At 39.5% G+C, this 17,170-nt stretch overlaps 1 protein-coding gene across 1 annotated transcript in view; it reads right to left on the bottom strand.

The window, feature by feature from the left end:
• Positions 1 to 17,170, bottom strand: part of EPB41L4A (erythrocyte membrane protein band 4.1 like 4A) — a 120,460-nt gene that overhangs the window by 12,234 nt on the left and 91,056 nt on the right. Inside the window, exons 15-18 of the mRNA XM_005490434.4 lie at positions 14,943 to 15,056; positions 12,535 to 12,582; positions 8,053 to 8,130; positions 3,574 to 3,693 (exon numbers count right to left, since the gene is read on the bottom strand). Coding sequence (XP_005490491.1) covers positions 3,574 to 3,693; positions 8,053 to 8,130; positions 12,535 to 12,582; positions 14,943 to 15,056 — 360 coding nt within the window. The remainder of the gene's footprint in view (positions 1 to 3,573; positions 3,694 to 8,052; positions 8,131 to 12,534; positions 12,583 to 14,942; positions 15,057 to 17,170) is intronic.

The following is a 17,170-nucleotide window of genomic DNA, read 5'->3' as shown; positions in this document are numbered from 1 at the left end:
CCTCTTCCATCCCTGCAATTACACTAATAAAAAAGACTTTGCTGTACAATACAATTTAGCAGTATGGCATCCCATGGAAAAAAAAAGGGCTAAGTACAATACTCCTAATACTCCTTCACTCTTCTTGCATTTACTTCACTTTATTGCATCTGTCCATGCTGCTTTTAACTCCCTGATGCACTAAATTCAGTGGCATTTAATAGCCTTTTTCACCCCTCAGTTTTGAACTGATTTCTGCCCCCACGTAGCTTTCTGCTCACAAAATAGCAGCTGCAAACCCTGCAATCACCCTGGGGCTGGAAAGATAGGCATCCTCTTCTGAGGCTGAATAATCAGACAGCAGGGAATGTGAAAGCTCCCTGGAAAATGCCAGCTTCTCCAGGGAGGCTTTGTCATGCTTACAAGCCCTAGTTTGCCGAGGAAGCAAAGCCCCAAGGTTGCTCCCTAACCCAGGCACCGCACAAAGCAGGGTATTGTGCACACCACTGACCCATTTGATCAGCTCATGGCTTTTACTTATTCATGGAAATACAGCAGTTCAGGACCTGGCCTTAAGAATCAAGTATCACAAAGCATCATGTGAAGCCTCACCAACAGTAAGAAATATTAATTGTGGGGCAGCCTGGAAAGAGAATGTTTAAAAAAGAACACGTCGTCATTTCTCCACTTTCTAGGAACTGTGCTTCCTGCTTTCTGTGACCGGCTCCAGGTATTTTGCTCTGTGATCTCTGCCACTTTCCTTCTTTCCATCCCTGCAATTACACTAATAATAAATACTTTCCTGTAAAATACCAATTTAGCAGTATGGCATACCATGGAAAAAAAAAAAGAAAAATGGGCTAAATACAATGATTCCTCAGACCAAACTTCCCTTAGACCTCACATCCTGCAACTAGTTATTTTCCATCTGTTTAAGAAGTGTTACCATACTGGGATAACCTTACAGCATTTATTTAGGTTAGCTCCCCACCAAAGAATATAAAGAAATATGATGCAGATAAAGTAACTTAATTAAGGCATTTTCTTTCCATAGGCCTGTTCCCCCTTCCTTTGAAAGTAAAACGACAGAAAGCTTACAAAAAGAAAAGTGAAATGTAAGATGAAATGCAGGTATTGCATATACTACATAGGACATCCGTGTTGGTATGGATCTTAAGAGCCCACAACAAAGCAATTCTTCTGTTAAATCTTTAAAGTCAGATCACAATTCCTCTTTTACTTTGTTTTCATCTTTTTACTGTGAATTTTTTTTAAACTCACTGGTTTGATATTTAGGACTCAGACTGTCCTGTCTAAGTATCTGAATCAATACCTTCTGGATAATTTGCATGCTAATCAGCTTCTCTAATGCACAAGAAACCTAATGGGACTTCCCAGTAAGTGATGAATCTCATGGGAGTTTTTTGTTTATTTTTTATTTCATTTGCACAAGCTGGAACAGCTCTACACATTAATAAGGTCTACATTATTTTTTGTGCCTGCATCTGCACCCTTATTAATATTTCAGATTGAGTCACAAATGGTAAATTTAAATAGCCATGGAATTTTATGGCCATTCTTCTTAATTAGAAAAAGCCCTTTGGCTACACAGATGTTTTACATGAACTCTTGAAAATAAACCCTGTGGAACTAGAATTGGGAGCTCTCTGCATTTGTTTATTCCTTGAGGAAAAAAGAAAGGTCAAATTCCTGTCAAATACTTTTATTCCCAAGTCCAAGGAGACACTACCTTGCCACCACGAATGATTAATATTACTCATTATCAAGCAAATTAAATGCACTATGCCAGGCACAGTAACAAACATTTCAGACACTACTTCACATTTCCAAAAGGAAGCTCCATTTAAAAATGCAACAATGGACTTACTGTGAAAGAATTACCCGTTCTACTAAATTTAACGGTTTGTATCAATTTTTGAATGGGCACCTTGAAATGACCATTTGACAACATTTAAAACCAAAACAACCATAACCTATGGAATTATGTTTCCTTTTCGTCTGAACTTTATCCAGTCAAGTAAACAAACAGCTGAGCCAAACTAAATGAAATACATTCTCTTATAATGTACTACATGTTAACAGTAAAATGCCTTTTACAAATTTATTTTCAAAAATTAGTTTGGGCTTATTTCATTGTGGGTTTGTTTGGTTTTGTGGGGTTTTTTTTAACCTGGAGAGTAGGATAAAAAGGAGAAATTCATGAATAACTAAAAGAATAGCAAAAAGAAATGAGATGCCTTCCAAAATCTTCAGGACTTCTTCATTTCTTTGCTTCCTCTTGGACCTTTTCTTTCTAAGTTAGATTAGCTAGCTTAACATCTATGTGGTTTTGCTATAAGTAGTTTAAATGAAATATAACTCAGAATGTCACTGTGCTTGAAAATCAAAGCCATTTCATAAGTTAAGTTAACCACAAGAGGGAACCCGTGCAGTCCAAACAATGAGATTTACCTGGGCCGTGGGTAAAAAAGAAAAGCTGGCTACAAATTTAATGTAACCATTATTAACTGAGTACATTTCCTAGTTTACAGCACTTTCTGCATATAATAAACCAAAATCATATTAAATGAACTGTATTCACTGGATTCCATACAAGTAAGCTTTAATATTCCTAAAGTTTAGTAATATATCATTGTATAATTACACCTAATAACACAAGACTTCTGCACAGCTGAAAGTGAACAAGTCTGTACAAAGTCTGTTAAAGAAGGAATTCCAATATTTGGATCTTTAAAGGTAAATTCTTTTCCTCATAAAGAAATAAAACTCTGCACTGTAAAACTGGAGACAGCAGAGTTCTAGCAACATGGACAACTGAAGACAGAACTCAAGTGGATTTTAATGCTGGAAACTTCAATGCTGACTATGATTTCAGTGATACCAAACACTGTGTCTATGCCCCAAAAGCAGGCCGTTTTAGAAGAAAAAGATAAATTAAAGGAAATCAACATTTTCATTAGCTTGAGAAAATTAATTTCAAAAGCTGATAACTTCACCATGTCAGAACAGGCTGCAAGCAGGAACAGCAGCGCCTGGCAGTATGGCTCCATCATGGAAATCCTGACATTGGGATGCAATATATCACTGACTGCTGCTTGTCAGGGATAATTTGACATGGAAACATGAGCAGCTGCTTTCATCTGGAACACCACTGCAGATATTATATGATTAAACAGGTGTGCGTGTATTCCATTACAACGTTTGCAGCTATCAAGTAAAATCTCAATGCCTCCACAGACGTGCTGCCCAGAAAAGAGGAATCACTGTACTCATTACAGAACTCATGTTCAATGAGCCACAGAACCATCCTGGACTTCTTCCCAGGTGATGGACAGAGTTTCTCAGAAGCTTTGTTACAAAGTCCTGTCTTCGTTATTTGTGCCCTAAAATTCAAATCACAAAAAAAAGGCAATTTGACCACAAAGACAAATCTGCTAATGTGGGAGTATGCCAGATGAAAATCTCTGCTCCTCAGCAGCGGAGAGCCACCGCCACACTGGAGATATTCCTCCTGCTCTTTAACACGATGCAACAGCCTTAATTTACACATCAAAGGGTTCAAGGGTTACGTACGATCGAGATCTGTGCCTGGATCGCCGGTAGTTTGGATCTGCCTGGGTTTTCCCCTTCTGCCGCCGCAGCACAGCTTCCCACTGAGGAGCCGAGTCAACCATATCATTCTCCTGCCGCAATCTGCAAAAGAGGTACCAAGAGTTTAGTCTGAGAGCTCTCAGGGCAGGATGCTCTGAGAAGCAATGGGGTATTTCCACCCCCACCCTCCAGAAAACCTGCTCCTGCAATGCTGTATTTAACCTTCAATTTCGCTAAATTTTAACTAATACTCCCAGACTGCATTAGTGTAAGAACTATATAAAAAAACCCCTGCTGATTTGTTATTTAGAAACAGCATGAGCCAAAAATGTAACAATCAATGCCTTTAAGGACAGACCCACAACTTGCATTCTTCTTCCCAGTCCAGGCGAACATCTGGAATTTTTTCCCTGTTTACATATTCCCCTCTACCTCATCTGCACCAAATGGGAGACACACATCATGCTACAAGGTTCTTCTACTACAACTTTCAGAAGCACTTTACTGCAGCATGCAACTTCCTAGGATCCAGGGAAAAATCCTCTCCGTAAGTCCCTACTCAGAAGAATCATCCGTTCATCTTAACCTGCAACAAAGCTCAGGATGCATGCAGATCTTCATGGCATTCCTGCACCGTCCCCTGAGGGTTTGGTCCCTGTCATGGCTTGTGTGGATCTAAATGACATGCTCTGCCTTTTATTCCTTCTTTTTTTAAAAATCCATTAATTCATTGATGGAATGCATTACAGATTGAGCCAAATATCAAAATCCTGTCAACTCAGCACATTTGTTAGGAGGCTGCAGTGATTCCAAATGCCACAGCCCTCCAGGCAGATGCTTCCCACAGTTTTGAGGTTGCACATATGACTGCTGGGATGAAGTGCTAAGGTAGTGGAGCAAATGGATATGTTGGTCACAGCAGTGAATTTAAAATTCAGCAGGGATTTCAAAACATCGCTGGAAAATATCTCCCAAGTGTAGATTGCCTGATCAGATGGTAGGGCTGGGATACTGGAGAAACCAGGGGGGAAGACTGACAGGTACAACAAACAAAGAAGCCACCAGAGATAAAGGGATTACACTGGAGATGCAGGCAATGCAAAGTGTGTTGTTGTTGCTCTTCACTTCAGATGTACTTTTCTCTTTGAGTTTTGAATTGTATCAGGCTAAACCAGCTACACAGGCTTCTGCTTTTCCTTTAATCAGATCTTCTCTCACATGCATAATGAATTTTGAGCTCAATCCCCAACTACTGTAAACAGACACAACTCTACCAAATGGTATGAAGCATCTGGAGAAGACTGCAACCTCAGGTTTTGATTTCTAAGCAAATCTTTTTAAATCTGTAATCTGCTGACAGGTATTAACATAAACTTCTATCTAAGGATTTAGTAGAAAGACTCACACAGCAACAAGTAATGAGTTGTGATTTTCATCCCAAATAATCCAATTTGTGCAAACAGCAATCATCCCATATTGTATAGACACCACCAACTGCCTCCCACACACGGCAGCCACTTGCACAAAAATACTGAAAATCTAAATATATCAAGTTAGCATTGCAGCTATTAAAACAAGTGGTGTTAGCAAACTCAAAGTACTGTTGCACCACAGCAGAACTCTGCTAGATGGAGACATGAAGAACATGCATTTTGCAGTTGCAAAGAAAGGCAGTATACTCACATTTAACAAGGTAAAAGATGACCAAGGTATCATGATCTCTATATTAGATACATTATTTGAAGGCAATGTTCAAATTCTAATCATTTTAGGGCAATTTTTTTTAGGGTTTTGGTGACAGAAATGACAAAAAAAAATGCTGAAAGAAACTTAGCTCAAATCTTAATTTTCTATTTAAAGATACTTTTGAATAAAAACTGTTGCCCTTGCCCCAAAAGCCCATTACAGTTTTCCTTTCAAACTTTTCAGTGGCACAGCCTGCCCAGAGAGGTGGTGGCATCTCTATCCTTGGAGATACTGAAAAGCTGTGTGGGAATGGTTCTGGACTACCAGCTCTTGGTGGCCCTGCTGGAGCACTGGTTGGACAGCCAGAGGTCCCTGCCAGCCTCAACCATTCAGTCACTCTCTAAATCTATCAGATGCATCTTCTAAGTGTAGCCAGGAAGGAAAGTATGCTTCAGTATGCAATGCCTGCTCCTTTAATCTATTTTTATCTACACAATAAATTTTGGCCACAGCACTGAAAATGCAAATGCATCTCTTCTGTGATTGAAATATGCTCATCACAGGTTCTTCTTCACTTTCATATGAACATCTGCTTAGGAGAAAACATTTCTATAATGGAGTGAAACCTCAAAGATTGAGATCAGGTAAAAAGATCTTCCCCAAGATTTTTCTAGTTTTCTACCTTCAGAAGCTCTCATCTATGTTTCTGGTTTTCTCTGATAATTTGTTTTCTTCTGGCAAATAGTTCACAGTGATCTCTTGTCATGTGAACAATACAATACTACTCTAATGTGACCAGAAGCTGACTTCTTTGGTTAATGTGAATATTCAGTATTTTTTTTCAATAAAATAAACCACTTTTGTTTCTGGTTGTGTCAGGGACCTGATTACTGTACTGGGAAATAAATTGTATTAGTCTATGCAACAGCAGAAATTTGGGTAACAGCAGTTGCAAGCCTCATTACAATGCCCTATTTAACCCTGCTAGTGCTGGTCCATCTCTGAAAACAGGAAAGCTGCTCAGAGCCTCTGACCTTCCAGCTTGTTATGTTCCTGCTATGGCTGCTAACAAAATGCAGAAATTCATTATGACTGGTTGTTTTCCTGCACCTGCTCACAAGGAACAAGTCTTAGACTTCTAGCTCATTTAGTACTTGTTTAATCTAACACTGATAATGATCTTTTTTCTTGTCAGATTTCAAGTGATCACATAAGAACAACAGATGCTCAAACATTAACATTTTTGTTGCATCTTCCATTTCTGAAAGTGTGAAAAACTTAGAAACAAGAAAAAAAATGGATCTTTTTTTCTTTTTATTTTAATTCTTTTTTTCCATTAAGTGAGGAAGTGTGGGTAAAAGCCCTTTCATTCTTCAAAAAATGATAGGCAGTACTTAATCCTTCTTACAGTTCAGTCTTTATATTGCCAGGAGTTCTTAAAAACATTCTTGTGGTCAGTCTCTAATTTCTTTCACTTGCTTGTGGATCTCCCTGCAGAAGGAGTTTCACAAGAGGAAAAAAACCTGGCAAGAGTGTTCTGGGAGAAAGGGATATAAAATACCATGCACTGCTAATCACTGAAACTACACTCAGCATGTCATTTAAACTTCAGCTAGAAAATAAACCTTCCAGACACACTAGGTTATTGCTAGCCAAGTACCCTACAAGACTGTGCTCTGATTTAGGTAAGTTTCAAAGAAAACTCATGTCTCAGATGTGCTTTATGCCATCCCATGTGAGTGTCACAATGGTTTTTAATATTTCTTTAACTACTGCAAGTCATGCTGAAAATGTAATTATACTGCATACTCCTGCTGCACTATCTAGCATGCAATTTCTCAGACCTTCCAGAGATATGGAAATCATTTATCACTGAATATAAGACATGAAGAAATGATGGCAGCTCATGCAGACAGTAACTTAGAAACTTCGCCTTTAAACAGTTCCTCTTTTGTCTAGTTACACTTCTCTTGCATTGTGTTTATGCAATATGAGGAAATTCTATGTGCTTTTAAAAAGTGTATTTTCAGAAATACCTCCAGGATGTCGTGATCTCCAGTGCAACATAAAATACACAGCTTTGAAGAGAATTTATAGGAAATCAGTAGTTATGTCATCTTTTTCATACCAGCAACAAGATAAATAGAATATATAATAGAGAACTTGTTAGCATCACTTGATATGAACTATTGCTGTCCTATTAAAACTTGATGCTGTACACATTTTAGGTTTGGGCCCATACCTGACATTTTGGAAAACAAAATCTTTATACAGTTAAATACATGAATTTAAAAACAACATTGAGATTCATAGCCACTAAAAATATTTTTACCTCTCAACACCTTATTTTCTGCTTGAAAAAATCTGCACTTGAATTTGTGAGGTAAAAGTATATGCTGAGAATATCATTATCAAGATATTATCCACTTTATTTGCATTTATACATATAAATGTATAAATGCATTTATTTGCATTTATACAAGTCTTTTGTACATGTGCCCTGTACTTGATCTTGTGGTTCATTACTGAGCTCTTCCCAAGGAACAGGAGAGCAGGAATTCATCGCATAATGATGTATTCTGGCAATTATCACTCTTCTTATTCAGAAAAGGGTCTTCAGCTGCCTCAGGAGGACTCTATTCACATAAAATATGTTAAATCCATTTTTACTGTGTTTATCTGAGAAAAGTCCATCTCCATTTGTGTGTTTAATGTCTTCATAAAGACATGAAATTCTTCATGTATTCCTGTCTAAAATATTTAATATATTGTCACCTGTTTCTCTTCTTCCGATGCTCTCTGTTGGAATTTTCGGATTCACTGCCACTGCTGGTGTTACAACGGGACCGTGACCTGGAGAAGAGAAAAGCAACATCTCAGGATGAATGTATCTACTAACACCAAAATATTGGCTACACCTGAAAGTCATATTATCTTTTTCTTATTAATTGATTGGGAAGAACAGCTCCAAAAGTAGTGCACCCAGACTGTAGTATCAGGTAAGTGCTGTTTTCATTTTAATAATTTCACTGTTTCATATATTTTTAAAATTTTTTATTATTTTATTGTTCAGCATTCTTTTTGTAAATGCCACATCAATTTGTTTCTTGAAGGTGTGAAATGTTTCATCTCTAATCTGTATGGCTTTTTTCTTCTTGCAGATTCTGGTACACCCAGCAGAAATTACTCAGAACTCTGTGTTTGCAGGCAAAACAAAATGCTCACAGGTCTATGTATTCTATTCCCTTCAACTGTGTAAGTTCTTAAGTCCTCAGTCGATGGAGTCTGTTCTCCTCTCTATGCTAAATTAGAAAATCATTTGTTCTAATGTCTCCCACTCAAACAAAAATGTGTTAGAAGTGTGTCCTGTCCTGTTAGAAGAACAGGACAGCTAAAGTCTAGAAAATCAGTTCAACCCAGCTTGTCTGAAGGGAATGGCAGCATGGAAGAAACACCAGTAGCACTAGGATTCTGCTGCTCTGTATGGAAAAAAGAAGGCTGCGCTCCCTACAGGCAAACTCCTCTCTACTAACTGAGACCCTTAAATCTGTGACTGCACTTTGGAGAACACAGACCAGATTGCAGGGTTTTGGCCCTCGAATCCAGGACTCTGCCACTCTACCACTGGCTAAAGCTGGCACTCTCATCACAGTCTGGTTTGGACTATTGGCTCATTAGTATGAGGATCGCTTGGGAATGGTTGGATTTGATGATCTGGAAAAGGTCCTTCCCACCCTGAACATTTCTGTGATTCCAAAGACAGACATGTTTCTCTGCTGTACTGACAGCCCAGCTGATTAATGAGGAAAGCTGGCTGATGTTAACAGGAGCTGGTCTACAAGGATTTAGGCTGTCTGAGTTGGAATCAGTGATGCTTCAATGGAAAACAGAATTTTTCTTCTGAGGTCTCTGGCCACGAAATAGGACCTATAAGGGGATAACTCCCGATGATGCTGGTAGAGATACATATTTTCTTATGCCTCCTGGGTTTTCTTTCACTCTTAGTTGACATTTCTAAGAGGGCAGATTTGTTGAACTACACCTCAAACAAGCCAAGGAGACAAAGCAGTTCCTTAGGTGTAACAGGTAAGGGGAAGCATTTAATGACAATATAGGAAGTTCCTGACTAGCACCTGCTCAGTGCATATTCTAATGGTTTAGGAAGAAGAGCCCAAACAGGATGAGAGAAGATTGTTCCCAGGGAACAGCACGGATGCAGCATGGAGCTGTTCTATCTGCCCAGGCACACATCATTCTGCTTTCTGGAGGACTAGGACTAAACGACCAGGACACTGTTACAGATGTCACTCAGACACACCTGAGAGCCTCATGAAATTCTCCATAATACCAGTGAATTATAGTTGCCTCCAACAAATTGCTGAGGCTTTAAATCCCTTGGTCTATGGAGTCTGTTCTCCCCTCTCTTCCAAATTAGGAAATCATTAACTCAAATAGCTCCCATCCAAATAGAAATGTCTTAGAATAATAGGACAGCTAAAGTCTAGGAAAATCAGTTTAACCCAGCTTGCCTGAAGGAAATAAATTTGGTAAAATGAAATTTCCCCCAGAGAAGGAGCTTCTCCCTGTTGGAAAAGATACCAAGTTTAATTTTTTTCCCAATTTTATAGCTTTAGTCAGGTTTGTTCACCTTTGCCCTGGGGGAAGGAACTGAAGTTTTTTTCAGGGCATTGTTCCACTAGGCAAGGCCTGAAGAACTTAACATCTTAACAGAGTGGGAGTAGCACAGAAGAAACACAAAAGATAACAACCATCAACAACCATTAATGACCATCAACTCTAAATATCAACCTTGGCATGGTCAGAGACACCAGGTCTGGGAAAGGAAAGATAGGAATGAGGACCAAATTAGCATTGGAAGAAAACAAATTCATATCCAAAAGAAAACCAAATACTGGGAACTACATAACTTGAAACCAATGAACATTGAACCAATTAATCTCTATGGCTTTTGACTGTATAAAGTTAGTGAAAAGTCTGGTAAAATACATGCGTAATGGAATTATTTCCTCTGCACACTGAGGCTATGTGAGGATGAAATTATTTCTGTTGTTCTGTGGACATCCTGGTCAGAACAACACCCAGAATAAAGTAATGCCTTGATTCTCTAATACTAAAAATTTTGTTGGAGGGTTTTTTGTTTTTCCCACTGTTTCAGTGACATCATCATCCCCAAACTTCATAATTTAAAGCCAGGTTAGCTGTGCTGCCAGCTAAAAATACACTTTTCAGGGTGAAGCTCAAAGTGGGAATAAAAATTATGTGTGTTAATACAGAAAACTGTAATCCCAAAGGAAGAAGGAAGATTAAATGATTACGCCAAAAAGAGTCACTCATGCACAATGGAAGAGTGAAGAGCAATAAAAATGCTCTAGAATTGCAGGAGACTTATTAACACAGCCAAAAGGATACCCTTCCCCAGCCCAGTCTTATCAGATGTTTAATAAATATACCACTAACATCAACATCAATAAGTTGTCTGAGCAACACTTTTCTTTCACACTTCCAGGTCATTAACATGACTCTTCTACATTTTTCGGTATGACAAGAAGTTTCTTCATGTGATTTAAGTAATTTATATCATAAGATACCAAAACAGCCAAAAATCACAGTATGGCAGGCAAAGGATAAGATAAAACATCCAAATTGATCAAACTCAAGATGAGCCTTTCTCTAACTTTTCAGGAATGAAAATCTGATTCACCTTTTGTATATTGCTCATTGAATTACCTGGTGTTTCTTGTCAGGAAAGCATTTGTGGGGAGACAGAAGGACTCCTGAGCTGTCAGCTGAGTGGCAGCTGCTCATGCTTGTTTGTCAGAATATTATCTTTCACTGAATATTAACTATCATCTTTTATTAAAACGAATAAAATACCAAAAATTGGTAGGAAAAATATAGTTTTCTAAATCAGGTGCAAGAATACATGAGATCATCCCTATCTCTAACAATTTTAAGGTATCTTTTGTCCTTTATTCCCCTGTTTTCCTTGTCATGCAATATATTTGATATTTTGCAGGTAGAATACATATATACTCTGGCATAAGGAGCCAGAAAGAAGTCATAATCAATTTTACAAGAGACACAACAAATACAGCCTAGGAGGGGGCTTGGAGGGCTGAGGAAAGCTCACATTCTGGCACAGTCTTTTTCTGGGTAAAATGAGAGGAGAATAGCCAAATTGTGAGGAAGTGGAGAAGGTCTTTTGCAATGTACAATAACAAACACGTGGTAAGAGGTCCCTTCTGAGCCCTGAGGCTTTCCACCTGAGATGCTTAACTAAATCTTTCCAGTTTTATGTGCTGGACATCTATCACAAGATTACCACTGGCAGCTTGTAATGTTAACATCCTTCCAAAAAACATTCTGCTATCTCATAGTAAGTACAAAGTGCATGAGCACTTTCTCTGGCTTCCTGTGATTGTCCTGAGATGTTTGCATCTCTGCCAGAGTTCCTTTCCCGTGCTGCTGCAGTGATTCAGATCCTGGGAGTGCCTCCTCGCCTTCCCAAGCTCCAGGAGCCCTCTGACACTGAAATGCACTCCACTGTCTCCTTATTCCAGCAGTGCAAGCAGGAGCACAGGAGCAAGGAGGAGCACTAAACAGAGTCATGACAAGCAGATGTGGCAAAAATCTGTCAAAAGGTGAGGTTGTTGAAGGTCACAACCAAATTCACACCTGCATTTTATTTGAAATGTAAAAACTAGTCAAGTCTGAAATGGGAGATGGGGGCAGGCAGAAGAAGCTTAAGAAAAAATCGACAAAAAATGTACAAGACAGCAAGAGGACCATCAGGAGTTACATATGCCTTCGCACTTACCTCTGGCAGGACAATTCATCTCACATGATAGCACACTTGCTTGCAAAACAGATTAATTAAAAGTGGGTAGGGAGGCTGGAGAAGTAAAAACAAATCTGCAGATACAGAATCCAAAAGCTAGAAGTTCTGGAACTGACTTTCAAGTTGCAGATAAGCCCTTAGGAAATTTTCACAAGCTGCTTCTGACATGGGGTAGTAACAATGTGCTGCAAGACTCTGCTGTGATGAGGCTACACCACAGAGCATTTAAGCAAAAGACATGAAATAAAAAATAAAAAGGTCATAACACAACAAACCTTTTAGACATTTAGGAAGATGAGGGAGAAGAAGGAAAGAAGAGAATGCAGTGAACAAAAACATGACCAGTACCTTCAGTATCATTTCATATATATATCATTTAATATAGATCATATATTTACCTTCTCCTTTGCTTTAAATCTGAATCTTCACCACTGTTTTGATTTTTCCTGTGACATTAAGGAAGTTTTAATGAAGTGTCATAGAGTGACTTATTACAAATACACAGAACTACCCATAAAAATCCCAAAGGGTTTTAGTTTTTTGATGGATTTCTTTTTGCCAGTATGATGTCAGGCAGAGAAAACAGAGCATGTGCTTGTTCTAAACCCTTCAGGACACCTTTACAATAAGCTTTGAAGGCATGATTCCATTCAAGCAAATGCAAGCCTTGCAAACCCTTGACTTGCAAAATTAACCAGAGCATTCTGCTCTTTAGAGTTTCCTACTGTTTCCAACATAGCAGAGTGTGGTGGTTTCCTCTTAACTCCAGTAAAGGGTGCATAAACAGCACAGCTATTGTTATTAACAGTTGGAAAAGGAAAGTGCATGAATAAAACCAAGACTCAGGAAGGCATAATTAAGTTAAAATCTACCTACCATTGTCAGTCTTCACAGTCTCACATATGAGATAAGACTTTAAAAAAATTTTGTTCATGTGGTAGCTCAAGAGAAAATTTGCTATTGGCATGACTGTGCACTGACTAGATCAGCCCAATGCAAGTCCCAGGTGATAAAACAATTTCCTGCCGCACAGTGCACAAACATTTTCCTTGATATGAGAGATCTTTGCACTGCACATCTCTACTCTTTTGTTTTTACAAAGCCAAAAGAGCCCTTCTAACAACGAAGCTAGCAATGCACCAGAAAAACTGTGCTGGTTTTGACTGCAGTGGAGTTAGTTTTCTTCACAGTGGCAGGCATGGGGCTGTAATTTGGGGTTGTGCTGAACACAGGGTTGACAATATAGAAATGCTTTTGTTATTGCCGAGCAGGGACTGCACAGAGTCAAGGCCACACTGGGGAGGAGGCTGGTGGTGCCCGGGAGGCTGGGAGGGGACACAGCCAGGACAGGTGACCCCAAAGTGACCAAAGGGATATTCCAGACCTTGTGGCATCAGGCTCTGTGTATAAAGTGGGGGAAGGAGGAGGAAGGAGGGGATGTTTGGACTGACGGTGTTTGTCCTCTCAGGTCACCCTTAGTGTGAGGGGCTGTGTGTGCTCTGCTGGAAATGGTTGAACATCTGCTTAGCAATGGGAAGCAGGGGATTCATTCCTTGGTTTGCTTTGCTTGGGTGTGTGGCTTTTGCTCTGTTTCTCAACTCACAAGGTTTCTATCTCCTACCCTTCTGATTCTCTCCGTGCTCGCAGGGGAGTGAGTGAGGGGACTTGGCTGAGGTTAAAACATGACAAAACCCATTCAGGAAACACATTGCTGTTACCACCTACAAGGGCTCTATCCAACAGAGCAAATAAACATAACTCTATTGCCTGAGAGTTACACTGATTTCTTTGAGGTCACTAAGCATGCACTGTGGGTGAGTTTCTTCTCTGCTGTCCCAGACAGCTAATGGCAGATAAAAGGTCTGAAACAGTTCAGAAACCTGACAAGGATAAAAGCTCCACATGAAATTGGATTTCCTCACCAATATAGCTGCATTGTCAGAGACCCCTTTGCCAGCTCTGGCTTTGAAGGCCAAACAGGTACTCATTTCAGAGATGTCAGAAAGAGATGTAACTCTCAGGTGCTGGCTCCTGAGGCAGTTGTAGAAGACTGCAATGAATATGGCACAGTATCTGTGTTTGTTTATACTTGACAACAGATCACATCACCAGGCAGAGTGCCCCAGTGATGAAAACAGCTTCTCAGCAGGACAAATCATCCCAGGTAACACACAGTCTTCTCAATCCTCTATTGCTTCAGAATTGTCCCTGTAATTTGCTTTTTGGACATGTTCAAGGACACACAGCACAGAATCTCCACCCATTCCATTTTACTCCTCTAAGTCATTCCATTCAGTTTGTACCAAGTGAAATTTTCACTAGTTGTATTTTTGCTGGCATCCTTCCTAATGCAAAGTGGTTCATATGTGGGACTGTTGAAGACAGTTTTATGGCTCATTTGTGTAATCCTTGGGGCAGTTAAAATAAGGAAATGTATTTAAAACACCTCTTTGGAAGCTCAAAACAAGAAAGCAAATCCATCAGTGCTTTCATTCACCAGGCAAAAAGAGCTCCAGTAACTAAAGGAATCTTGCCATGCCAATAATGCAACTTTTTACATTTTTAACATCATTTCCCACAATAGCACACAAGCAAACAACCTGACCAAAGCTTCCTTTCCAAAAACAGCTGTGGTGCTCTTGCTCGGGTGTTTTTTTTTTAAATAGCAGGTAGGTTTTTTTTACTGGCCCCTGGAATATCCCCTTTCCCTGGACCTAGCTGTGCCTCCATGAGCTGAGCACTGAGCATGCAGGACCTCCAGTTTCTACACAGAAAAGCTGGCAATAGTTAATCCTGAGGCTCCTACCTCCTCCGAACTGGCTGCCCAGACTCATTCTCACTGCCACCAGATGGGTTCCTTCGGCGAGAGTAAGGAAACTTTGGTGATTTATTGCGGTCACTGGCAGAATTATACAGTCCACTAAGGTTAAAAAGGAAGAGCAAAGAGTCAGCTTTAAATTTTCCAGGGCAGTTAGGGCAGCTGAGATTCAGCTCACAAAAATGAACAGATCCATGCACGCACGCACACATTCATGTACAGGTGAGCATTCAGCTATGTGCACTTTCCTGGGTGTTAGTGGATGTTCTATGTAAATGCAGATAGCACTGCTTTCTAGCAATAAATTCTTCACACTGAACCTTGAAATGTAGGACAGAGACCTCTTAGTGTTGCCAGGTCAACAACTCTAAGATTACAAAGTATGGATTTTAGCTCATTAATATTCTTTTACCATAATAAATTTTCTGTGCTTTAGTATGGCGTATCCAACCCAGAGCTAGATATTCTTCCTGTTTTCCATGGATGTAAGTATGAACACTTCCCATGTTTTGTCATGACATTTGTCTTCATCACAGAGCTGATGCTGGGGAACATGAAACAATTCTATCTCCATTTCTCTTCTGTACATCCACACAAACCTCTCTGCCAATGGAGGTGTTCCAAGCTCCAGCTTTCTTTCTGCTTTCCTAAAAGCCTCTGACCTTAATATTTAATCCATTCTTCTTCATCTACCTCTGCACACAGCTGATTACAGCACTGCTCTGCAAAGGTGAAAAGTTCCCACAGCTCATCTCAATGAGAATTATTGAGAGCTGTGAAAGCCTCTGTGCAACATCCAACCTTCTTATGTGCCTAAACCTGCATAGTGCTTTAGAAATAATAGTTTTGCAAAAACTCAATCCTACCATTGTTTGCCTTCTGCAAGATCAAACCTTCTGCTGTCCTGAGAGCAATTGAAACACTGGAGACAAAGTGACAAGCTGACACCACTTTTCTAAATATAACCAAAGAAAGGAGTGTAGCAAAAGAACATTTGCATGCTGCTTTGTTCCCACTCTAGAAACTACTGCTGTTTACAGAAGGAGCACAAGGGGTAAACCATCAGGGTACCCCAAATGACACATTAGGTATAGATCTGAATTGTCACAGAAAGGTAGGACCATTCTGGATTACACTGTACGTGCTGTCTGGTCCAGTAGCCTGTTTGCAACAGCAGCTGTTAACAGCCAGCTACAGGAAGCAAAACCCTGAAGGCAGCTCCCCAGTGTTCCCTGAGTCCCACACCATTCCCAGACCAGGGGACCTACTGAGCCAGCTGCTGCACCTCTGTTTCCACAAGCCCTTCAGGATTTTTGTTCCATGACTCATCCAGCTTCCCTCAGGAATTCACCTTCTTGCAAAGGAGGACCACAGGTCTCCCACTCCTCGTGAGTCACTACTGACTGCCTTTTAAACCACTTTCAATATCTTCACCTGAAGATCCTTAGTTCTTTTACTGGAAAAACAGAGTCCTGGTAGTTTCCTCTTTTCTCAGTATAACTCTTGATTTTCTATACATCATCCCCTGAAATTCCCTCTTTTCCATTCTGAAGGAAGATTCCTTTCTGCCTCTGCCCTTGCTCCTTGTACAGATTTACTGCAGAGCTTTTCACATTTTTGATCACCTTTGCTGCTTGTCTCAAAGCCTATGCCTTTTCCTGAGAAACAGGAACACCGGAAGTGTGTCCAAAATGTGATCCACCAATTTATATAATGGCATAATTCTGTCCTCTTGCTTTACTAATAATTGCTAATTGTTTTTCTGATTGCTACACAGCTGACGTTTTCTTTGTTATCCATCATCATTTCATAGCACTTCATATTAACCAGAAATCTAGGGGTTTTTTTTGTCCTTATGTACCTCTCTTTACACTTTTTGACTCAACAGAATCTACCCATCTGTCACATTAAGAGTCTTTCTGCCACTTTTCACAAATTTCTCACTACCTTAAACAATTTTGTATCATCACCAAACTTTATTACCCCCTTTTCAAATTCTTTGACAAATATTCTAAATATCAGAGGTCTATGAACAGATCTCTGTAAAAAGCCACTGCTGACATTCAATCACTGTCTACCTTGTCTAACACATACTTTCTTAATTTTTAACTGTTTATTTATCCATGAAAGAACATATCTGCTTACATGCAATACATATACATTGCAAATCAAATAACTCATTAATATATTATATTAATAACCTTCAAACTTCTGCT

Source organism: Zonotrichia albicollis, chromosome Z (genome assembly GCF_047830755.1).
Source record: "Zonotrichia albicollis isolate bZonAlb1 chromosome Z, bZonAlb1.hap1, whole genome shotgun sequence".
Taxonomy (NCBI): Eukaryota; Metazoa; Chordata; class Aves; order Passeriformes; family Passerellidae; genus Zonotrichia; species Zonotrichia albicollis.
The sequence above is the reverse complement of the archived record's forward strand: the minus strand, read 5'-3'. Positions and strand labels throughout refer to the sequence as shown.